At 30.7% G+C, this 26,806-nt stretch overlaps 2 protein-coding genes and 1 pseudogene across 2 annotated transcripts; 1 reads left to right on the plus strand and 2 right to left on the minus strand.

The window, feature by feature from the left end:
• Window positions 1–345: 345 nt before the first annotated feature.
• On the minus strand, window positions 346–2,753 carry LOC114185691 (transcription repressor OFP1-like). Its single transcript, XM_028073563.2, has one exon. The coding sequence runs from the start codon at window positions 1,942–1,944 to the stop codon at window positions 826–828; it is 1,119 nt and encodes a 372-aa protein (XP_027929364.1). The 5' UTR covers window positions 1,945–2,753; the 3' UTR covers window positions 346–825.
• A 4,176-nt stretch (window positions 2,754–6,929) lies between these two features.
• On the minus strand, window positions 6,930–10,257 carry MEE50 (ARM repeat superfamily protein). The gene is made up of 3 exons (XM_028070378.2): window positions 10,121–10,257; window positions 9,252–9,881; window positions 6,930–8,946 (listed from the first exon to the last, which is right to left on the minus strand). Exons 2-3 carry the CDS (start codon window positions 9,877–9,879, stop codon window positions 8,060–8,062), a joined length of 1,515 nt encoding a protein of 504 aa, XP_027926179.1. The 5' UTR covers window positions 9,880–9,881; window positions 10,121–10,257; the 3' UTR covers window positions 6,930–8,059.
• Window positions 10,258–22,444: 12,187 nt separating this feature from the next.
• LOC114183146 (CBL-interacting serine/threonine-protein kinase 14 pseudogene) lies at window positions 22,445–24,161 on the plus strand (annotated as a pseudogene).
• Window positions 24,162–26,806: the final 2,645 nt, after the last annotated feature.

Consider the following 26,806-nt stretch of genomic DNA (forward strand, 5'->3'; position numbering starts at 1 on the left):
GTAACATACAAGATCTTAAAAGCTGCATGTTTTCTGGCTAGGAAAGAAACCCTTTAAATTTTGGGATGAAAGACGTGAAATCAAGAAGGTGTACTTAAAAGGGCAATTTCTTTAGAGTAAAAGGAAATAATAATAAAAAATCCAAACTTTATTGGAAGAAGTTGTCAGTTTTTGCAACTGGTTCTGTCTCTTACAATATGAACAATTTATACAACTTTGTGCCAGTTATGTCTTGTTCTCAAACAACTTTGGGTCCATGCAGGTACCAAAATTCAGAAGCAAAGTTTATGCTCCAAGTTTTTTTCTTGAGGAAGATGACAGAAAGCTAAACAATACAATCACCCGTTTGTGGCAAACTTTTTTTGCCTGTCTAAACTCAGAGAAAATGGTCTACAATTCCAAATGAAGCTAGTGCTCAAAAACCATTTTACACGTTTGCATGCCAATTCCACACTATTGCGGAGTCATATGCAACTGAACTCTGCAGTTCATGTATAAATTAACTCAACTATTTCCTAGTTAACAAAATTGCCTCAAATCCCATTTACTTTTCTGCATTGTTTAGCAATGTAAATTTCATTCCATGGTTGAATTCCATGACAAAACCACTGAGATGGTGCATGCAGTTTTTGCTCTTGATTTCTGCATCGAACTTCGTTTTGGATAGTGTCACCCTTAAATATGGACTAAGGAGTAAGATTTATACATTAAACTTAACCAAGATATTAATATTACTTACATGTGAACATACATTGTGTGAGAAACAGAAACTTGAGAAACTCGTTTAGAATGGTCTCAAATCTCAATTGGTTACTTGTTCTTCCACTAATTATCAGTTAAATCAAACCATATTTGCTTGAACACTTTGATAATGAGGTCATGATACTCATCTGAATTAAGAGAAAGATAGCAAGCAAGAAGATCCTCTAAATCCTTTGATGTCCTTATGTTGTTCTGCACAATCATCTCCACCATTGATTCTCTGAAGTCCCTCTGAGGATTCAGTGATGACTTCACAATTGCAAAGCTATCCGAAAGGCTTCTCCGGGAGCCGGAGCCAGCGGCGGACGACACACTCCTCCGGCCATGTGTCTGAGTTTTCCGGCTGCCAATTCGCGGCGAGTTCATCCGAAGCTTCACTCCTGGAGAAGAGCTCACAGAGAATCTCCTAACAGGGGTGCTCTTATGTTCCTTCATTGGTGCAGTGCCTTCCTTCACAATTTTAACTCTTAGAGGTCCCTTCAGGTTTGGCTCTTCTGGGGCATCATCCATTTTGGTTTCTTTCTTCTTGGCATCACTCAGCAAGTCATCGAATTTTGCAGGCTTGGTCACAATTGGTGGGAGCACGAGGTCCGAGAAGGAATCATATTCATACCCTTCTAGCTTATCGTCTTTTCTCTCTGTGGAACTGTTGTCTACATCAATGATGATGTCCTTGGCGTTGGAGTGTACCTTGCAGGCGAAAGAGTTGGACCAAGAAACCGTTTGATCTAATGCTTCAGTGGCAAGAACACGATCTGTTCTGAATTCTGGGTCAGGGTGCTCTGATTCAGCAGAGCTATCATGTGGTGACGAGGAGTTGTCATTGTTAGCAGCAACAGCAAGCTTAGGTGAAGAAGTCCTTGCAGTTCTTCTCTTGAGTCTTTGTTTGGATGATTTTCTGGGGGCTTCAGGGGAATTGCTGAATTTGGCATTTTGGTTATTTGCTGGTGAGGTATAGATTCTATCATTTGGGTTAAGCTCCCTTGTGAAGTAGTAAGATTTTCTGGGATTGAATTGGTGGGATTGCTTTGGTTTTGATGGTGGTGTGGTTGAGGCTGGTGAAGGTTGTTTTTTCTTCTTGGACTGAGATGGGGTTTGCTTTTTTGGTTTTCCCATGTCCTTGAGTTTGTAAAACCAGGCATTGGGGATCATGTCTGATAATTTGAACCTGTAGTTACCCATCCCTCTTTGTGTCTATGTTTTGCTCCCTCTCTCCCTCTCTGTGTTGTGTTGAAGAAGCTGTGGTTTCTAGTTCTGTGTGTGATGAATGAGGGATGACAACACTTGAGGTAAGTCCATGAGTGTCTTTGGCTTGGCACTCATGGTAATGTGAGATAAATACAAGAGAAATGAGGCTTTTGGAATAGGAGGTAGTAGAAGCTGGGGTCCACAAGGGAGGAAAAGGTTGACAAAAATGAAAATTAGTGGGGGCTGGTGTGGTAATTGGTGAATGACTGTTACCTAATCCAAAAAAAAAAAAAAAACATGTTCACTTCTTTTTACTACTACTCAAAAGGATCACAAAGGTGATTTAAAACACCCTTCTATGTATGTGATTGATTCCGAAGTGGATTGCATGCTAACAGGTATCTTCATAGGAAAACAACAATTTGGGGTGGCCCATGCAGTATTTGGAGTGTTTTCCCCACCACTCTTTAGACCTGAGTGCAGGCTCTAACACTAATAGAGAAAAATATGAGCCAGACCAATCTGTTATGTCCTCAATGTAAAGTAAAAGCCCTATACTTTTGTGAGTGGAATAGGAGATGCTATTTTGCAGAAAGTTCATTGGCTCATTGCAACCAGCAAGCAATGTGGTTTTGGCTAAAAATTTGTTCTGACGAGAAAGGGAAAAGGAACACACAAGAGATAACTGTGTGCTGAAAAGAATTTGAGGGGCAGGGAAAAGAGAGAAGCTTTCGGAATTGGAAGCTTGTTGCGTGGGTCAGGAATACATGCATCCAATTTAGAAAAATCCCAGTGGCCCATCTAATAGATAGATTGTGCAATTTTGGATTACTCTGCTTTTTTAATATATTCTTTCTTATGATTGCTTCTGTATCAGGCTTAGGGAAACTAGAACATGTCGTTCTGTGATTCTATCCATCATTTTCATGGCAATCTCTTCACGTACCATCTCTCTCTAGGAAAGAAAAAGAATCAAATCTTTCTTTAGATATCAAATTACATATTACATGCATTCTTCATAAAAAAACAGTGTTAATTGAACCAGATAAGGCCATTGGATCATGTAGTTACTCCAATCGTGACTGCCAGTCAAAACATAAATCAAATCATGCCCTTTTAACTCAGTTACTCAAATCAACATCTAGTTAAACCAGAATCAAGTTTCAGCAAAATATGAGAGTTTTTTCCATGTTAATGATTGATAATAATAATAATAATAAAAGAAAAAGGGTGGATAAGTTCAAATGGATTTATTGTGGGATCAGGCGGTGTGACCACGAAGATCAGAATTTTAAATTGATATTCTTTAAATCCGTGGAGCTTTGAATGATAGTGGTACATGGTGTACATAAACCATGCCAGAGAAATTAATGTTGGATACTAATCTTGCAAATTTGCATTGGGAACATAATTCTGTACAATCATTGCAGCATTGAGCAGCATGAAATATAATGGCACCACCATGTTATGGATGAGGTACATCCATCATCCATTCTTTCTCTCTTCCCAAAAGCATATGCAGAGAAGGTGAGGCATGGTTGCTTTGCCTTAGGCTTTGGGAGAGTAATGTTGAATATGGTCAACTGGTCCCCTCCTGGATCCGTGCGAAGGTACAACACCAGTGGCCACCCTAACGGTCTTGCCTCTAAGCACGTGTCGAAACTGGAAGCAATATTCAAGAACCAATTTCACAGACTCTAAAGAAATGTTTTTTTTTTTTGGGGGTTTGGGGGGGCCTAGAGTGTTTCTGCCGTGAGAGAAATATATATTAAGGATGTTTGTATTTTTATGAAGGACAGCATGTATCTGGTGCTAGTCTAACTCCTTGTTTGCTACCTCTTTTTTTGTTTTGTTATTCAGACTGTTCATGATATCTTGTATAAATAATGGCATTTGATTTGATTGACAAGAATGGCATGTTGTGGTTATTGTTTTTAGGTTTTAGGTTTTAGGCAGTGAGTGTTGAATCTGTAAAGTTTGGAGTTGGATGAGAATGGGGAAGAGTAGATTCTCCTATTGCCCCAGTTTGCTATCATTGTTGCTCTGTCATGAGTTGCACATTGTAGTTGTAGCTGTAGGCCCAAAACAGCTTTTTGTTAGCAGAGTTAACTTGGTCTGATCTAATATCAGGATTTGCACAGCAAGAGAAAACAACAGGACATGAATGATAATTAAATAGATTAGTTGACTTAGGCCCTTAATTCATCAACCAGTTTTCATCAGATACTGCTGCAACTTGACATTGGGACCATACAAGACTTTGTGCGTTCTAAGTTTGAGATTAAAGTGCAAGAAGTTGAAACATCATAATATCCCAAGTTAGTATAATACATGCATTGACCCTATTGTTATGGAAGGATTAAAAGGCATTGTCTTTTTGTCACTAATGAAGTTGTTGAAGGTACTAAGTTGTTTTATGTGCATGGGGAATGTTGCACAGAGTCTGTGACAAGTCACGGTTTACAGAGTAACCCTGCTTCTTTCTCCATGGAGCTTATATGTTCAGCCCCTTCAAATGTTCTAAGTCATGGTTTAAACAATTCTGAAGACTGTGACAAGATCCTTGGCTGGTTAAGTTCTTTTTGTATTTTGTCTTATATTTTTATACAAATGTTTATACTTCGTTTCTTCGTGATCCTCAGAACATGATGTAGCTGTTTCCCCCAGATTTATAAAAGCCATGATGCTGTAAGTTTTGGATAAAAGTACAGATACGACATCTTGACATGATGTTGTATATTCAATTCAACAGTGTAAAAGAAACACAGGAATAAAAAACTTTGTGGATTGAATATATAATTTGATCAATCATAGATGATGATAAACAAAGCTTCCATTCTTAAAATTAACTAAGCTAAGCAAAGTGAATAATAAGCCTTGAATTCACAGTCCAAGAATGAGGTCCTTGGAAGAGTTCTCTGGACCAGACCTGTTGATCCAATTCAGGTTTCAGAAACTAAAAACAGAAAACAGAGTTTATTGAGATGTAAGAAGGAACTTAGTGTTGGACAGCATGTATACTGATTCTTATAATCTTATTTGTGGTTTGATTCTTTATAAATTGTCTTTTAAGCAAATAAAAATTATGGAGAATGATTCATTAAGAAGAATAGAGGCCAAAATATTATGTTTGATGGTTTTTTATTCCAATAAAATTAATGGCAATGACAGAAAGTAAGAGAAATGCTAAGCTACTCTGTCTTTCAGTTCAAGTCATTTCTTTCATTCCATTTATATTTAAAAAAGATGAACAAGTGGGGTTCTGACTCAGGTTCATGAAATCAAACTATAGGGGCAGGACATATTGGTAGAGAAATAGATTAGGTTCACAGGTTAGGGAAAAATTAGACCAAGTACCTAAAGGAATTGTTATAGGTGTTTTAGCATGCCAAATTACTCTATTAACTATTGAATATGGATGCAACAAAGCTTATTTCTCAAGGATCAACACAAGTAAATAATCAAGTTAAGAATTTTACATTGGTTGATGTATTTTGAACAGAATTGCAAAAATGGAATTCAATTTAATTTTGAAAGTTCACACTTTTCAATAAAGCAGTGGGCTGTGACGCATAACTTTTGGAGTACTCATACCAGAAGGTCCCCTTCAGTTACTCCAAGCTTCCAACTCTTCTAGCTCTAAAATTTCCTCAAAGATTCTCATTCAGAATGTCAAATTTGATTCTGGTAGTTTGGAACTAATTTCCAAAAGGGTTCTCCCTGATTTTGTTCTTGTCCACAAGTATCAATCTCTATATTAACGTTCATTTAAATAATCAATCTCTTCAGTAAATATTTTAAGACTAAACTCTCCTTATAGGTTCTGAGATATGTTGCACGAGTTTTAAGCTCCCAAGAAACCAGTGTGGTGAAATGCAAAGTAGGCACATTAATGAGGTGTTTGTTATTTGCAGTGCTCTGAAGAGGTCAGAGCCTGGTCCTTCAGGGCCTGATCATGGTTGGTTTGTTGGGATCTATAGCTTCTGCACTTCTGACAACTGTGTTTGGCTAGAAAACAGCATCAATGTAGTGTTTTTCTTTTTTTTTATTGTAGTTAGACATTACTTTTCCTACTTTATAATGTTAGGCACGTTGTGTGCTAGTACTTAACACTGTTTCATGATTGCATTAGGGTTTGTGCCATCCAAATATCTTAGCTTCAGAATGGCAATATATTTACACACTAATAATACTGTGCCATGTTGTATTTACAAGAACACCTCTCATAATCTTAAAATGATTATGTTGTTCAAAACTCAACTTGAATTGTTCCAAATTCTTGAACCGGTTTTGAAATACCAAAAAACTGAACAAATTGGCAGCTGAAAAAAAAAACACTTTTTGTGTTTCCTTACAATTTTTTATCGTAACCGGACCCCAGTGGTCACAATCAAACACACATGGACTAGACTACTGTTCTGATAGATTCAGAGTTGGTAATGGTGTAGCTTTGCTCATGAAACATGTAGGCCATCACATTTTTCTTCACCTTCTGTTTCAAGGTTTTCTATTCTCAATCAATTGTTTCACGTCCTGAATATTTCTACAACATACTTATGATGCTGGATGGAAATAGAACAAAGAGAAAAAGGAAGAAGAATTTAAGTACGAAGTTAAGAATAATACATTATACAATTCTTCTATTATATATGTTCATAAAAATTTTGAAAATGCAAACTATAAACTATGATTCCTAAAAAACATTGCACCTTACTTGTTAATTTGTGAGAGACAAATCTCCCTATTAATAGTGATCGGTTGGCATGACGAAATTTTATATACATCATACACAGTAGCCGTTAAAAAATAGGTTTGGTTTGTTATTATTATTATTTCATATATTTGTATTCTTTTCATTTTCTCCTTTTTAACCACTTTAATCAATAATCGCTCACGCATACTCTGCATTTTTTGGTACAGTATAAATCAAGACCCTTTTGTCCAAATTTAATTGTAACATAATGCATATCAAGATTAGGCAGAACAAAATCATCATCCAATTGGATAGCTAAAACAATAATAAAAAAAGAACACTCTTAACTCTATAATATGTATACAAAAAGTTTACACTGCTCAAAGATTCCAAGGAGTTGATATGAATATTATTCCGCCTGATCCATCTTTGTAAGTGTCCATAGTTTTTATTACTTTACAAACAGGAGAACATCAACAACTGAGTCCACTGATTCAACCAACAAAACCTGAGCCACCATGAAACCTCATTCACAATGTGGAACGCGATTTCTTTTGTAATTTTCAGGCCACTAATTACGATATACCAATTGTTAGGAATATAAATGTAAGTCTAAGTCCCACATTGACCAGAAATGAGAAAGTAGAGCACTATATAAAGACAAAAGACCCACAAACCCATTGCCTTAAGGTTTTGGATTGAAAGTGGTGTCAGTATCTTATATGGTTAGGCTCAGGTCTCATTGGTGTTATATCTCCCCCCTCCTTATAAACCTAATAAGTGGTATCAAAGCCGATGGTTAATACCGACTCAAACGAGTGCAGTACCAGTATGGTCCTAGTGTGAGTCAGGTAAGCGTATCCTGTTAAGAAAAGAACGATGGTACAGAAAAGGACAAAAAATGAGTACTCGTGGTTGGACAGCTTCCGCTGGAGGGGGAGACCAGAAATGAGAAAGTAGAGCATTATATAAAGATAAAAGACCCATAAACCCATTGCCTTAAGGTTTTGGGTTGAGAATGGTGTCAGTGTCTTATATGGTTAGGCTCAGGTCTCATTGGTGTTATATCTCTCCAGTAAAACCCCCTCCTTATAAACCTAACACCAATATCACTGACATCTACTTAAAAATGTCATAATCTTGGTTTTGTTCTGGTGATGATGAATATTCTACTGTGTAAATGTTTTTCCTTTCCATTTGACATTGCGTCAAATAAATTGTCATGAGTATAGAAGGGAGTTCAAAAAAATTGCTCACACATCTATAATTTTCTATTAGAATGATTTTTCTTTTGAGCTTCCATTGACAATGGCAACAGCAGTTTCCATTTGAAAGGGAAAATAATCCCAACATAAATTCAATCAATAGACCGTATCATCATTCTAGAATAGACCACGATTTGTAGATACAACAGAGTTAAAGTGATTTTTCACAGGATGGGATGTTAACAAGCTTTGCACGTCTAGTTCTCTGATCAACTTCAACTCGTAAACCGAGTGCATTAATTTCAGGCACATCAGCAGATCCTTGAATCTCCAATTCAGCAACTACCCTTTGGTTTTCATCATTTCCCTCTAACACATTCCTCACAGACCATATGCCCCATTCCCTCAGGAAAGGATTGTCTTCGTCAGTCACACACTGCTGCAATAGCAGTAGAATACCGTTCCTGTCCCGTATTTCATCTTGTGCATGCTTCCTTCTATAAACACAATTGCCAATTAATGCAACTATGTCTCGTCTGAAGCCCTTGTAAGGGCATGGTTTTGAGTAACAACTATCACTATCCTGATTCTCAATTTGTTTGAGCCCTTTCCTGATTATTGCTGGAGGTTCCAGAGCACCAAGCAATGACAAAAGCAATTCTATGAGGCCATATGACAATATCACATCAACAACATCGTTTGCATCTTTTGTATTACCTCTCATACCATCTTGAGCACAAATATCCCTCAATATGGTAAGAGTGTAGCCAAGAACATCAACCCCAGCAAAGCCACTCGGGAGACCAGAGTTCCCTCTCATTGCATGTTCAAGAACCCCAATAGACTTCTTGAATATTTCAAAAACAAACAACGCGAAATCCTTTGAAATAGTCACATCTCCAAGCCGCTCATTCAAGATTTGTGACAGGATTTGCAGAAGAAATGCTTGTTCAAATGAAAACTGATCAACTTTTGACTCAATAATTTCATCCTCAGGAACATCCACAGATTGCAATTTGGAAAACAACATAGGCAATTGAGATTCTTCAAGGAAGTTTCTTGAAAGGAGCAACTTCAACCAATCCTCACCAAAACCAGCTGGTTCAGAAGAAACCAATGGGAGAGGAAAAAGCCCAAGAAAAGAAAAAAGATCAGTTTTCAACTAAAAAAACATCACGAGATTGAAAAACAAAAAAGTGTACAAGTAACATGCTGCAACCCCAACACAACCGAAGTCCTCAACCACACATTATAAACGCCATTTTGTTTTGTCAGGAAGACTATTAAAATCAAGGCAAAGAATTACAAGCAAAAAGGAAAGATCAATTGACAAAGGATCATATAAATTAAACAAAATAAGCGCCACGAAACAATCCCAGATGACAGGACGGCATACCACTCACCAGAAGAAGCTGTTCTCACTATTTCGGACACTATAGGCCAGCCATCATCACTGGACAACTCTTTAAACCATTCAGGGTTTCCATCACAACAAGTATAAATCACCATACACAATGGATCACAAGTCTCCTTAGTTCCAACTCTAGCAAGTGATGCAAACCCAATAGGATACAGCTCTTCCCAGAGAGCACGTTGATGCTGTTTCCCCCCTAAAGAAACATTTGCCAGAACCTGCAGACCCCACCGAACCAATCCATGATCAGGGCCTGAGGAACCGGCCTCTGATCTCAGAACATTCCAAACAACTGCTACGCCATTAAGCTCAATAAATGAGGCTTGGTTTGCAGCTTCTCCGGCACACAAGTTCCTGAGGAGCTTAAAACACAGAGAAAGGGTTTGATTATGATGATGATGATGATGGTGATATGAAGCTAGAGCAAGTGACTGGACTATGTTAAGCACTGCAGGGAGAATCCTTTTAGAAGCTAGTTCCAAACGTCCAGAATCGGATTTGGCATTCTGAATGAGAATCTCAAGGGACTTTTCCAAGTTAGAAGAGTTGGAAGCTTGAAAGAGTAACTGCAGTGTATCCTCTGATATCGGGTGCTCCAAAAATGCTGTATCACCCATTGCTGGATTGAAAAGAAAAAGAAAAAAAAATGTGAAATTTCAAAATTAAAATTTGATTTTGATGAAGAATTCAAACACCCTGTAATCTAATTGGTTCAAGTCGTAGCAGAATACACAAAAACTCCAAGAAAAAGAAAAATAATAATAGATGAAATATGGTTTAAATTGGCAGTGTTGATTATCCACTCTCCTATCCAACACAGAACTAAAGGCTTTAATCAATTCAGAAGGCAGAAGGTACCTAAAGAACACAAGATGAAGAACTGCAACGGTGGCCTCCAAGCTCAACACGAGGTGCAAAAGAATTGGGGTTAGGGTTTTAACATTTCTTGCTTTCGTCTGGTGTTTACAGATATATCTTGGGCAAGGGTTTAAGGTGTATACTTCTTTAAGTGTATGAAAAAAATTATTAAATTGTTATTATATACTGCTATATTTTTATATTTTAATTTATAATTGTATTAGTATTTTAGTTTTTATTTGTTAGATAATTAATATTAATTTTATATAATTAAAATTTCCAATGAAAATATTAGTATATAAACTATGTTATAATAATACACAAGAGAGAAAAAACATTCTACTACAAAAATAAGATTGGATGAGAAAATTTTGTAATTTTGTTATACTCACAAGAATAATTTATGAAATATACTTCTAATTTTGTTATCCTAATTTGTATATTGTAATTTATAGTTGGGAAATATATTATATAATAATATCTTTTAAATGTTCTAATTTTCGATGACCAAATTCTTCTTTTAATATCTTGAAAGAAAATGTATAACATTGACTGTGTAATCTTAAAATTGTTAACATTAATAAAATGTTCCTGCCTAATATCATTAATATGTCTTTTCAAATCTTTTAAATAAAAATTAATTAATAAAATTAGCTTTATTATTTACTATTGAAAAGACATACGTCACATGTATTATTTTTTTAAAGAAAATAATAAAATTATAATTATAAAAATAAATATAATTAGATTTTACAATTTAATATAAACAATTTTTATTTATTTTATAAATTATTTCATTTATTTATAGATGATTTTTATTTATTTAATTTTAAAATATAATTAAATTAAAATATTAAACAGTTAATTTAAATAGCAACTTAAATGATAAAAGTGAGAAAAAAAAACACCAAAAAGGAAAATCTCTTATAGATTAGTTGATTAACTTTTTTAAATAAAACGGTCAGAAGTCTACAAAGATGTCAAACATGGGGGTGTGGGAAGCCAAGGCCCTTTATGAGGTGTTAATAAGGTTGTCAAGTAAAAAATGATGTTGGATTGGATTCGAAAGTCATATATTGGGCCTTGTTTCCAAGCAAACATATATGCTTTGATTTGTCTTTATTGTGCGATAAAAATGAGTCTAGTGTGGAGCAGTGATCCCAGTTATAATAATTGAAAGTGATCTTTTAGCTTGAGTCAATTATGAGAAAATCAAGTCTTTAAATGTCTTGAAGAACCCTCTATATATATTTATATATATATATATATATATATATATATATATATATATATATATATATATATATATATATATATATTTGGTGAAAATGTGAATTATATTATTGTCTGAAATGTTTATTAATTATTCGGTACAATTTTTTATTTATTTATTTATGTATTTTCTACTTGAAATGATGCTTTTCATGTCACTTAAAGAATTGTTTGTTTTGTTTTTGAGAAAGACTTATTTTCTTTCGATAAAAACTAGCGTACACATACACATTGTCATGCATACACATTTTTTATATTTGTATAATATTATATTAATAGGTGATGATAATATAATATTATTAAATTAATATATAAAATAAAATTATATTTATTAAAATAAAGTAAAAAATATGAGAGAATAATTATTAATAAAAATAAAAAAAATTGAAAAAATAGTGGTCAATTTTCAAAAATTTAATAAATAATTACATTTTAAAAGGTAAAATTGATATTTTAAAATGTGAACACAAAAGAGAGAATTCTCTTTATATATCGTAAATAAAATTATATTTATTAAAAATAAAAAAAATATATATATAAAAAAATATGAGAGAATAATTGTTGATAAATAGAAAAAAAAATTATAAAACTAATAGTCAATTTTCAAAAATTTAATAAATAATTATATTTTAAAAGATAAAATTAGTATTTTAAAATGTGGAAAAAAATAATATTTTTATATATTATTATAAATTATGATTAAAATTATATTTGATCATATGATAACAGTTTATTAAATAATATCTTAATTAAATTATTGAAGAAGTATTGAGCATTTATTAAAGTCTTGTCGTATAAGACAGATACTGAAGAAAAAAGGAAAAAAAAAAAACTTATGATATGAACATTTGAAAACTTTTTCTAATATTGCGTTAAAAGAGCACGAAAGGTACTTATTCGTCATATAAAAGTAATTAGCCAATATAATTTACTCTTAAAACCATACAGTATCTCTCTTTTTTAATATAAAATGATTATTTATCAGTATATTAATAAATTAACTATACTTTTCGCTAAGTAATATCATGAATTTTAATTTTACGAAAATAATAATTACTATTCATATTTAATAAATAATTTGTCACCAATAAATATTGCTAATGAAGTAATAAATATATCTATTTATTGAAAAATACAACAGGTATTCATGAATAAAATTTTAAAAGAGTAAAAGATAGAAATAAAGATGAGTAATGATAGATACAAAAATAAATGGATAATGACATGTGAACAACCAGAAAGTCTAGAACAGTATCACTCAGTTGTATAATAATGAAGAATGAATGGTTAAAAATTCTTGCAGGGATCCAAATCCATCACTTCCTCTTTCTTTGTGCACCATTAAATCCATGTCAGATAGTGACCAATGGTTAAAATTTATGAAGGAGAGGACCCAAATCTAAATACTCAACAACATGAAAGAGAAAATGTTGCTGTCACAAAAACAATGAATAAACTAGTAATACTATAATGTTATGTTAACAAAACCTTCACCACGAAAAAAACAACCATTTGTTGTTGTTGTTTATAATCATGATGTGATGTGAGGTCCCAAAACATAATGAATTTGTGATTCGCAACTTCTCAACTTCCCCAATCTGAAAACAGTAGTGTCTGCCATACTTTTCCCATTGCAATTGTTTATTCCTTTTTTCTTTTGTCACTATGAACTTGTGTTTTAAATCAATTATGTGTTGTTTACTTTTGAGTTAGATTAATTAAATTCATTAAATTAATGCTTACAAATATTATAAAATACCACAAAGTAGGGCAAGTTCTTCAAGCATAACATGTTACAGCAGAGTAGAACTTATTTTATATAATGTACGCGCCCACCTTATTTTAAGTAAAATTTATTTTATGAACAATAAAATAAAATAATATTTTAAAAATTGTGAATTTTATTTTTAAGATGTTATATATATATATATATATATATATATATATATATATATATATATATAATGTAATAATATATAAACACTTTTAATTTGTTAACCATGATGAGGTTGTCTTAGTAATATTACATAAAAGACTTATAAAGAGTACTTTTAGTTTGTAAATGAGACAATTTTATAATTTTCATTGTAATGTCCTTTCAAATACCTCGTATATATATATATATATATATATATATATATATATATATATATATATATATATATATATATATATATATATATATATATAACACGGAAAAGTAATGATAATAATATATAACAATATAAGAATGTAACATATAACGGCATATGCAATTTAAACTTTTAATATTAAAATAAGAAAACTAGAAGACATATGTGGAAAATTGATGTTTTCTTAACCATGTTATAAGTGAAAGGACAATTTTTGTTTGCTTTGTTGATGATTATTTGTTATTAAAAAATTTGGTTAATCATCTTCGGTAAGATATTTATGTCCAATCATTTAATTTATCTATAAAATTTAAATTTATAATTTTATAAAAAATTTAGTTTATTATATCTAATATCAACAAATAAAATTATTTCGTTTTGGTGAATGATTAGGAATCACAAATTGAAGAAAGGAAGAAATTAGAATTAAAGAAAAGAATGAAACTTTTTTCCAATGGCACCTAGTAGTTTTTTTAAGCTCCATTTGTCCATTTGTGCATCTTTTTCACATCAACACCTCCAAATTGTAACCTATCCTTCTCTTCAACACGAAAAAGAGAAAAATCATCATGGATGAAAGAGGAGACCCAGGGAGGAAAGGGAGATATTTCTAACATTCTCAATACTTTTCAAAGGCATCTCCCAGCAACCTTAGGTGTTTCTATTTGTGCAAAATGAAGAATGAATCAAAATCCTCGCAAGAAGCATAAATACCATATTTTAAGTGAAATATATTTTATGAACAATAAAATAAAATAATACTTTAAAAATTTTGAATTCTATTTTAAGATTATATATATATATATATATAATGTAATAATATATAAACACTTTTAATTTGTTAACCATTTAGTTTGTAAATGAGACAATTTTATAATTTTCATTGTAATGTCCTTTTAAATATCTCGTATATATATATATATATATATATATATATATATATATATATATATATATATATATATATATATATATATATATATATATATATATATATATATAATGGATAAGTAATGATAATAATATATAACTATGAAAATGGTAATATATAACATGCAATTTCAAATTTTAATATTAAAATAAGGAAATTAGAAGACATATGTGGAAGTTGATGTTTTCCTGACCACGTTATATAAGTGCAAGGACAATTTTTGTTTGCTTTGTTGATGATTATTTGTTATTAAAAAATTGATTAATCATCTTTAATTAGATATTTTGTAAAATAATTTTGAGATCTTTAAGATTTAACATTCTCACGCAATAAAAAAATAATAGAGTACTAATCTTGATTTATAAGAGATCATGTGAAAATATATTTTTCAATTCGTCTATTTTCTAATCATTGTTTCTCAATTTTATTTTTGTTTTTCTTTCTCTTCTCACACATTTTTTATGGCTTACTATGAAAGAACCTTATGACTAGAGATAGAATCATAATCCCCTTTCATAAGCCAACGTCCATCAAGTTTGGCTAAACTTTATTTTACTTTATTACGACTAACCAATAGGTCCTTATATTTTATTAAATCACAATTGGATCCATTATAATATATCAAATGAGTTATATAATAAAATTAATTCGTGAATTAATTCTAACATATTTATGTCTAATCATTTAATTTATTCGTAAAACTTAAATTCATATATAATTTTATATAAAAAATTAGTTAATAACATCTAATCTCAACAAATAGAGTTAGTTCTTCATGGTGAAGAATTTAGGGTTCACAAATTGAAGAAGTAGGGAAGAAATTAGAACCAAAGAAGAAAATGAGGCTCTTCCACAAGGCAGCAAGCAGTTCTCCAGAGGCTAATGATGTCCAACGCCATTTTTCACCACCCAACACTGGACTCCCTTATAGAACTGATTTCACCCTGACTTTGTGACGGTGGGCATGATTCAATGGCGCTCGACACATGTATTTGCTCCAAATTTATCTTTTCTTGTCCAAAACATGTTTTCTTAAGTTATAACTTATTATCCTCTACCATAATTATTTCATATACACTTATTTCAAGTAATAAAAAGGATATTAGAGGTAAAACAAGCACACACTAACTAAAATATAAGAAAAAAAAAACATTAAACTTGAGGATGAAACAAGACAAAGTTAATGAATAATTGATTTATTCACAAAAATAACCAAAATAGGTAAAAATTAACGGTATCAAATCTCTAATAATTTTTTCTAGTTTATTAAATACTTAACAAAATTATATTTTTTCAATTAAGTCAATATTATTTTTTTGTTAACCTAGTGATGTAGCTCTATTAAGTAGTTGAAGTGATTGTTATCCATATCAAGGTGATAGAGCAAAATCATATTCATTTAGTCACATCACCCGATTATATAAAAAAAAACTAAATAATTGAGACTCAATTAAAGACTATAAATCTACAAATCTAGCAAGTACTCAATATATTATAAAAAATTATTAAAAATTTCTAAATTTATGAAAATTTTAATACTTAATTAATCATATTCATAAACATTACTTGTGTATAAGCCATGAGAAGAAAAAATATTAACAAAAGATAATTGATGAAAACAATTTAATGATAATATATAGTATAATATCTGACTATATAGAAAAGTAAAACCTAATAAAACATAATATTTGATAATAATAATAAAAGAGAATTAAATATATGATATCTCTATTAATATAAAAAATAGCACAAGATATAATATCTTTATCATAAAGATTACTTATGTAATTATTTATGTAATTAGTCCGAATAGCTTAGATCAGGATCTTTTAAGTAAAAATTCAAATTGAACTTTTAAACAAATACAATTAAAAAAAAAAGGAGATTTTATTGGTAGGTATAAGACTTATATATATAATAAATAAATTTTCGAATCCACACATGACCTAATTCTAAGGGATAATAAATGCATTATTTTATGAGGGTTTACAATTATCCTCCAGAAGTATGACGTTTTATGACGTACTATTGAATGTAGTAGTCATGTAGTGTGCACAAGACAAAGATGTGAGCATATACTTGGATTCTGGAAAATTAATAATATAATATTGTGAAAATAGAAAACTTGGTTTGAACGGTTTTCAGCTTCTCTTGAACATTGGCCATAGAAGAAAGAGAAGGGTTCTGCAACGTGGAATTGGAAAAGGATCATTCCTTCATTTTCGTGCACTTCTTTCTTTCCTTTCTTCTTTCAACTATTAATTAATGAAGATGATGAAAGCAAGAGGAATCCATGCTGATTATTGCACTCCCTTCACTTGGAAGATTCTACAACATAACTACTCATTAATAATTCTCTCTATATCAGTGTTACATATCAAGTTTAAATTAATACTGTATTAAGAGCTTTCAAAATTAAGACATCTTTCAAAATCTCTACAAAAGCTTTTTGAAAATATTGAAATTGAACGATTCATTTTCTATAATACTGCTGATTATATATATATATATATATATATATATATATTATATATTTTGTTAAAAATTTAAATATGAGTTTAAATTTTAAATTAATTTAAAATAAAAAAATAGAATATTATATAAAAATAAAAACTCATAAATTTATTATTTTAAGATTTTTGATTAAAAGTAATGTACCAAGTAAGAAAAATTCATCTTTTTAACTAATATTTTACATGCGGCCAATAAATGATACACACATAAAGAATAAACACGAAAAACTAGATATAACAAATAAAAAATTTACATAAAACTAGAATATAATCAGATTAAATCATTGAAATTCTATAGTCTTCCAATTTGTATGCTCTAATTGAAGAAAAAAAGTAACCTCATAATTCTAAAAAGAAATCAAATACTTTAAAGTTTAGAAAAAAAAAATGTTTTACATTAACCTTTATAATTTTAGACAATGAGACGATTATATTCTATTTAACCTGAACTTACGTACCTAAACTTATAAAATATATCCAAAGTATTTTTGTCTTCAAATATCATATTATACAAATTTTTATGTTTTAGATTTTAATTAAACAGTTTGAGTTTATCAAATATATCAATTGTCCTGTAAAAAAAATATTTAACATGATGACATCGTAAAATGATAGATAATAATTATATCAAAATAAAATAATAAATTATTATAATATGAAAGATGAAACTATGAAATCCATACCCTAAAACTAGAAATCACACTCAACCCACTAGATTATTATAAATTATAAATTATAAATTAAATAAAAGTTATAATATATATTTCATCAATTTTAATTTATAGATTAGTAGTTATTATAAAGAGTTGAACCATCAAGATTGAAAAGAGGACGTGTCATTTTTGTTAACAAGTCATGAACCTTTAATTTGATAATCACGTATTATTGTAGGATATTATTATTCACTTGTTAAAAGAAATTACATTAACTATTTTTTTTTAAATATCTTCAAATTTAGAATGGACAAAATAAGGAAATTAGAGTAAAAAAATAATCGTAAAAATAGAATTAGGAAAACATAAAAAATAAATTTAACTTTTATAAGATAGAATTAAATTTTACATTATTTAATATCAAATTTTAAAAAATATAATTTGAAATTATTTCTAATAATTAATTTATGCATAAAATCATTCTAGTTTATGCGAAAATTAATTTTATTTGTTAATGTTTTTTTATGAAAAAACAAATCTCTTATTCTTATGATTCATTTGGTAAAGAAAATGTTAAATTTTGGGATCTAAGATTCAATTTGTGACGTATGCTCTAACAATATGTGACCCTTTTGAGAAAGAGGCTCTTCATTAGTAGATTGGGACATCTTCTAAGTCAAAATTAAAAGTTCCTTTAAACTTTCATTTTTAACTTATTATCCAAATATCAATGCTAATCTCACCACATTTGTCGTGCTGCATGACAAACACTTAGACAAAGTGAAAAATAAAAAATCATTAAGAAAAGATGTTTTGTACATTAGGTGGCTTACGTATTAACACCACTAAGGTTGAATGAGATAGTAACCTAATTAAAATTTAACTTATGTTACGCAATTTCATTGTAACATAAATGTAAGTAAATTTAAATTTTTAGTCAAAACGTTTACATATCCCTGAATTATTTAATGTTTGATTATGAGGGCAAGATTATATTAGACACTGTTCGTCGACAAAATTTAACAATACGTTCTTGTCTGTGAAAAATAAGTTTAATGCTACATTTTATTTGTTTATCATGAAGGATATTAGGTAAAGGATGAACTTTATTAGAATAAACCTCTTAAAACATTGTGATTACTATTTCATTAAATATGCTATGAACTCAACGTTGCATGAGGAAATAATCGCCATACACAAACTCAGAAAGAAGAAAACAAACTCAAATCAACGCCTAAAAGTTTATCAAATCGACGTTAATTGATTTTTTGGTATAATATTTTCTGCCATACAATCACATATATGATATATATCAAGACTTTATCTGCTTAAAATTCGAGATGTGTTGCAATTGTACGTGAATAATAATAATAATAATAATAATAATAATAATAATATTATTATTATTATTATTATTATTATTGTCGTTGTTTTATTCATCACAAATGCTAACTTAGTTGTCTTCTTTCAAATTTAGCAGGGCCACAAGATATCTAAAAAGATCGAAAGAAACCAAATTGTTTTCAGAAGTGTAGGAAATCGACCATGTAAAAGAGTCTTCATTTTAAAAAATAAAATTTGTTGTTTTGTTAATTTTCCTTTTCTTTTGCCTTACTAAAATCTTTCTTTAGGAAAATAAATACTTCACTAAAATCCTTAATGATTAATTATGTAAACCATGTTAAAGTTTGTTTACTCAATTTTTACCTCATTATAATTACAGATTCCCGTTGTGTTATGACATCTCCCGTTTGAAAAACATTAATTGAGTCACAAATTTTTTATTTTTATTTTTTGTCAAAATTTATAACTTTCAATTTTTTTTGTTAGATTTCTTTGGAATATTTATGTTCAAAATAAAGTTTATAGTGATTATAAGTAAAATTACACAATAACATATATTAGAAATTAAATATAAAAATAAAAAATAAATTTTATTCAGTAATGAATTGAATTATAGTGTAATTAGTTTGTGGTGCAGGAAAAATTGAAGACAGATTCTGTTTGGATTTATGCATTACAATGATTTGAGGTCTGAAAGCATGTGAAGGCTCCACTTGTTTTATCCTAAGACACTATTTTCCTGGAAATTTCGAAGGAACTTGTCGTACGACTATGGGGGGACCAATAAACCTTAGGGTTAGGACCAAGGACCACCTCACTTATCTCTAACAAAATTTCTTTATGGCTTCATCTGTGATGTTGTGATGTGCTGTATCATATCTTCATAGATTTTTCATTTACATATTTTTTATTTATTTATTTTCACTGCTATCGTATTTCATATAATTTATGTCTAACTAATAGACTTAGTAAATAATTTTTATGAAATTAATTATAAATATTACACAAGGGGAGAGAAGTATGAGAATACTCTGGTTAGTTTGACTAGAATTAATTATATAAATATATACGGAGAGAGAAAGAAAGAAAAGAAGAAGAGTGTGTGTTATTAAAAATGATTGCATACTTCAGTATGTTACGTGAAAATTTTGTTGTGTCTAAGACATCAGTAGTTTAGGACTTTACGTAAGTTTTTGGAGCTGCATATATTAGTCCTATAAAATATTACATTCCCCTAGATATCGTGCACTAATTCTTTATTAGAACTATATTACATATTCTGTTAAGAAAATAAATTATTGTATCCCTTGTGCTTGCACTATGCTATGCATATATAGTGTTAAGTATCTTTTTTCTTTTTTTTGTGTTAAAAAGGCTATTTGTCAAACATATTTATTTTTGTCGACACTTTTTTTTTTCTTACAAAAAAAGACACAAATTGAAATAGAGATAGAAAAGGAATACCATGAAAGTCTAACAAATTTTGAGAATCAAACCATCTTCACATGTTTCTCCAAAAATATCTTCTATCATATATTTTTAGTTTATTTCAAAAAAATAAAATACTTTTCACTTTTTAACTTTTTTTTTAAAGCAAATTTAACAGAATAATAATAATAATGTCATTATTTCATTAAAAAATATCTAAATTTTTTTAACAGACAACCATTATCAAGGTGAAACTCGAAATATAATTGGATAATAACACTTACTAGTATATAACTATGGTATTAATACATCATTTCATTTTGGACAAAAAGCTAAATTTTTATACCATTAGTAAAAAAAAACGTAACAAATGATTTTAATCACATTTTTTTACTTTAAAATACTAATAATATATGTCATTATATTAGTATAATGAGTTGTAAGTCTCAAAGTATCAAAGTATATTTAATAGAAAATACTATTTTGACAATTAAAATAATGTAGTAATATAGAGTATGGATTAAATAAAGTTGTAATGTAATTATATGTTTAAATGAATTTCTCAGTTATGATTACTTTTTTTTTAGTATCATATAGGTTTTAAATGCTGAAAAAAAACATGAGAACTCAAAAGTTAAAACCTACCATAACACTTTAAATACTTTTACTCAGATCTGAAACGAGCGTTTAAGAAAAGAAGATAAATACTAAAACTGAGAAAACAGACCTTTACGTCGTACACATAATCCATCTGAATACCACCTCAGCCACTCAATAAAATTAGATATGCATGAGAGTGTTACAATAACAGAAATAAAAACGTGACAGTTTCATCTACATTTTTGCCATTCTACAACTAATTCCAACTGATCAGAGATACACATCGTAAGATGTTCAAGCACATGGAAGTGATAGCATCGTACTATGTAAGATAGGTACGAGTTTAGGTATTTGTATTAATTTTTTTGTTTTATATTTTCATCTTGAAAATATACTGATTGATTTTTTAAATATATTTTATAACTTCAAAATTAATATATATTAGTATACTTGTAGATTTCAAACTTAACTTCTAAAATCAGTTTGCAAAGTGAAATTTGTCTTACAAGTTGATTTCGTGACGTTAGATTAGACTTTTACTTCATAATTATGAGTTTGAATCTATCTTTAACAAAATTTGATGTTTGTTAGGTATATTATTACACCCGCTATTAGATCACTTATTAATATCTAATTTTATACGAGATGTATATGCTTTATCATGTCGAAATGTGTTAGAATTGCTATATTAGTTAACACTTTGAACAAAAGTGTCTCGATAACACAGAGTGTTTGAAGAACCTTTGTTCAATGTTGATTTTTGTTAGTTTTGGATGTTCATATATCTCTCTTAGGTCTGTTCATCGGGTATTCTCTTATTACATAGAAATTACATACTTTTATTTTGTACTTCTTTTTTCTTTTATCTTTTGTTTATAAAGGTTAAAACACTCCAAATGCACTACAATTAATATATTTTTTGACTGTTAATAAAAAAAATTACAATATATAAATATTACAAACTTGATCTTTTACGGACCAATTTTGATGGTTTGAATTAGGATTAATATCCATTTGGTAACATATTTTTAAAACACAAAGAAAGAAATAGCGAGAGAAAATTGAAACGCCCAACAGAAAATCTAGATTACATACCTGTCTTGTCTATTGTAATCGCTTCCGCGTCCATTGAGCTTTCATAATTTTCCCTAGTCATCACGCCCTGTCTCGCACTCCCTTCACATCATTAAACCTTGTTTGGCTACCATAAGCACTAATTTTTTTCAAACTCTACGATCATTCTTCCTCTTCCTCATAACGCACTTTCTTATCCTACTTTATTTATACGCATCACACTCATTATTAGTTATTCAAACATAACTACGAACCGTTAAAAACATGTATTAAATAAAAATAAACCAACGTAATAAAAATTTAAGAAATAAAAAATAAGACAGGACAGAGTTGTCTTGTTGACGGAAAGCGTGACCATCTTTAAATAGCCATCCCCTTCCTGCAGGCTCACAACAACACATGGATTGTTCCTCTTTTCCTTTGTCCCGAACACACTTCAACTCCACTCATTCCCTTTTAGTGGCTCTTGAAGTTCCTTGTTAGATAAGATTTATGCAAATCCCTTCACAAAATCTGGAATATCCAATTACCAACCACCATTGCGCCATATTCTCTCAACTTCGCTTTATATTCTCTCAACAACTCCTCTCTCAGGTTGAGAGACTTCGTTAGTTAGTTGCTTCAACCATGAGAGAGCCGCAGAACGACACCGTAGCGACCCAACTACCAACCACAAACGACGACGTGCCATCCGGCGTCGTTTTGTTCGGGAAGTACGAATTGAAGAGGTTACTGGGAGTCGGCGCGTTCGGCAAGGTCTACCACGCCACCACCGTCGACACGCGCCAGAGCGTGGCGGTGAAGGCCGTCAGCAAAAGCAAGGTCGTAAACGGAGGTTTTGCCGCCAACGTGGAACGTGAGATCTCTATCATGCGTCGCCTCCACCACTCCAACATCATTGACCTCTTTGAAGTTCTCGCGACGAAGACCAAAATCTACTTCGTCATGGAGTTTGCCGCCGGCGGCGAACTCTTCCACGCGGTCGCCAGAAAAGGGCGCCTGGAGGAGATCGACGCCAGGTTTTACTTCCGGCAACTCATCTCCGCCTTGAAACACTGCCACTCGCGCGGCGTGTTCCACCGCGACCTCAAGCTCGATAACCTCCTGCTCGACGAGAACGGGAATTTGAAAGTCTCCGATTTCGGGTTGAGTGCGGTCACGGGTCAGATCCGACCTGACGGGTTGTTACACACTGTTTGTGGAACGCCTACCTACGTGGCACCCGAGATTCTGGTGAAGAGAGGCTATGATGGTGCGAAAGTGGATCTGTGGTCGTGCGGCGTCGTTTTGTTTGCGCTCACTGCAGGTTATTTACCATTCAATGATTGCAACGTCACCGTTTTGTACAGAAAGATTTACCGCGGTCAATTCCGGTTCCCTAGGTGGATGTCTAGTGATCTGAGGTACCTCTTATCACGCTTGTTGGACACAAATCCCGAGACCAGGATTACCATTGATGAGATCTACCAAGACACGTGGTTCAACGCGGGTGAGGACCAGTACGAACCGGTTCGGGTCAAGGAGAGTGAATGCGTGTGTGGGGAGAGCCGAACCGGGTTCGAGTCGCTAAACGCGTTCGACTTAATTTCTTTTTCGACCGGTTTGGACATGTCGGGTCTTTTCGAGGATCCGAACGGGTCAGATTCGGTGGAACGGGTTGTTTCCGCCGCGGAGCCGGAGAATATTATAGAGAGAGTGGAGGCGGTGGCGGAGGAAGGGAGGGTGGTGGTGAGGAGGGAGAAGAACGGTGGTGGAGCGAAGTTGGAAGGGCAGGACGGTAATTTGTTAGGTCTCGTAGTAGTTTACCGGTTAACGGAAGAGCTGGTAGTGGTTGAAATGAAGAGAAGTGAGAAGGGAGGGGAATGTGGCGCGAAGCTTTGGAAAGATAAACTGCTACCTCTGCTTATTGAATTGGCAGGTGAACGGGAAGCGCCGGTTTCCGGTGACTTCTGTAACATATAGCTTGGTATCTATGTTTTTTTTGTCTGGGTACCAATCAGGATCCTTTGTTTTTATGGATTGGTGATTACTCAAGGCTTTATGTTTTGCAGAATCTATATAATTAAGTACGTAAATAAGATGTTTATAATGGAATTTTAGAATCCTTTAAGACACTTTTATAAAACTGCAATACAAATTTACCACGGAATTAATCTGAAGAAAGCTCAATTAATTATACTTATGTAATAAGTTTCTGTGTCTTGAGTTCTTGAATGATAATAGCATTGCTATTTGGCATTCATTAATGGAGTCAAATATTCTTTTTAATTCATTCGACGGAACAATAACAGTTTAATTGAATATTTTAATAATTATTTGGGGGAGATAGGATTATTTATAAGAGAAAGAAATTTAGTTTTGTTAAATTATATGCAGTCACAAATAGGTGAATAAAAATAAATGGTTTAGATTAGATATTATCAACATAGAGTATTGAAATGTGTGTGGTCCTCTATGTTTGTGCATGAATTTGTAGGAACTAACTCTACCCCTTTCATAAGTGCGAAGAACATTCACCCACAACAGTAACAGTAACTATGAAAAGGGTTAAATATTTTTTCTTTTCCGTAAATTTTGGAATTAGTCCATTTCAAAATTTTAGAATAATTTAGTCCTTCTTCATTTTTAAAATATGTAAATTTAAACATTTTAATTAAAATTTGTTAGGTTTATTTGATGTTTCGTACGCATTTCAAAATTGTATTTGAGTTGTTTATATTGTTTGACACATTCTTTGATCTAATGTTAAGTCAAATACTATTATGAAACGTGTTTGGAATGTCAAATAAATTTAACAAAATTGGATTAAAATGACTACATCCATGTATTTCGAGAGATGAAAGACTAAATTGATCCAAAATTTTGAAATGGGCTAATTTCAAAATTCACTTAAATTTAAGTGACCAAAAATATATTTAACCTTATAAAAATAACTTACCCTTATGAAAATAACTTGCTTAATGGTCACTACTCTAAAACTTGATCATCATTTCCTCATATTAAATAAGTTTATTAGTTAATAGGTTAGGTTTCGCATTATGTAAGTCAATAAAAGATATACACTTATTTAGCCTCAAACAATGTGGTACAATGAACTTCGATGTCTTTCAAACACAAATAGAAAACATGTGTTTGACCATCTTTCAAAATCATACAATGATAAAAATAAACTCGTACTCTGTATTGACAATTAAAATTAAATGCTTATAGTGACAATATATTGTCAATTATTTTGAAAATGTTAATATAAGGTTGTCTATCCAAAGCATTTAAGCGTGTTAAGCTAAATCGTAGATCAAACGCGAGCTTTGCATATGTAAATTGTAATATTGCCTTCATTTTGGAAAAAAAAAAAAAAAAGAGAGACTTTTCTCGTGTTAGGTCACCTTTAGATCTTTTGAGTATACTAAAATATATGTGAGTCTGGTAGAAATATGCCCCACGTATCTTCTTCAATCGTTCTAATAGAAACTAATATGTGGAACATATCCCCATCATAGTCCACAATTGAATGGAACTAAAAAAATTGGTAAATTTTTCAAAAACATTGTCTTAGATGTAGTTTGTAAAAAGCATGAAAATACAAATAAACCTCAAGCCAAACAAAAGAATCTAAAACATTGGTGTAAGATCCTCGAAAGGTTAATCTTGGAGATGTTTGTTTTTTTCGAAAGTTATAGATGACAATTTGACTTTTAACAAAATTTACGAGAAATCTAATTCTTTCATATGTATACACTTTGTATACATCTATTTCACAATTGTCCAGTACTTTAATATTTATATAATAATGACAATAATCTGCTTGATCATTTACATAATTTTTTTGGATGTCACGATATTTTTTTTAAAAGTCGTCTCAAAAATGAAAAGAAAAAAAGTATTTAAATAGTTTTAAGTGGTTGAACTCAACTCATATTGATTGAAAGATCATGTTTAGGTCTTAATGTACTTTATTAGTAATTTATGTTTTAAGTAGTTGATGTTATTGGAGTGAGGACTACACCAAGGACTTAGTTTACTTGGTTACTTGTTTTAAGTAGTTTAAGATTTAGTTTACTTTGTTAATTTCTTAGGCGTTACACTTAAATTTACTTAGCTTTTATCTTATGGAGCAATGAATTTATTCTAAATTCCAATGTACTTTCTTAAGTATATATTTTATATTGGATTGACCTTGAATAGTATTCAATATTGGTGAGTATGATACTTCTTTAAATTTATTTTCACAACAAATTATTGTCTAATAAAATAAAATAGATTAATCGTAATAAAACTAACTATAATTTACTTTCGAGTGATTTGTCGTTAAAGTAAGTACATCATGCAAGTTTCTCGAACTTATTAACATATATTCCTAAGTAGTCATATTTTATTAACATTTTAATTTCGTTATTAATGTGAACCAATTCTTCATGTCATATCTTCACATAGGTGGAATTCAAATAATTTCTGTTCATATCACTTTCATTTTCGACAAATATTGACTAAAGAGTGGTTGCAAATATCTTTGAACATTTGACTTTTCTTGATACTTACGATGGTAAAAATTTGGTAATGTTTTGCAGCGTATAAAATTTTTAGAATATTAAAAAAATACTAAATATTTAACAAAATTTTATATATGAGAAAAAATTAGTCGATAAAAAGAATTTGTTTACAATTTTTATGGACGAATTTTATAATTTTAATTATTAATAAATATTTTTGCTAGTAATATTCGTATATAAATTAAAATT

The sequence above is a fragment of the Vigna unguiculata genome, chromosome 5 (genome assembly GCF_037176805.1).
Source record: "Vigna unguiculata cultivar grain cowpea cultivar isolate G323 ecotype 2 chromosome 5, ASM3717680v1, whole genome shotgun sequence".
NCBI classification, from domain to species: Eukaryota; Viridiplantae; Streptophyta; class Magnoliopsida; order Fabales; family Fabaceae; genus Vigna; species Vigna unguiculata.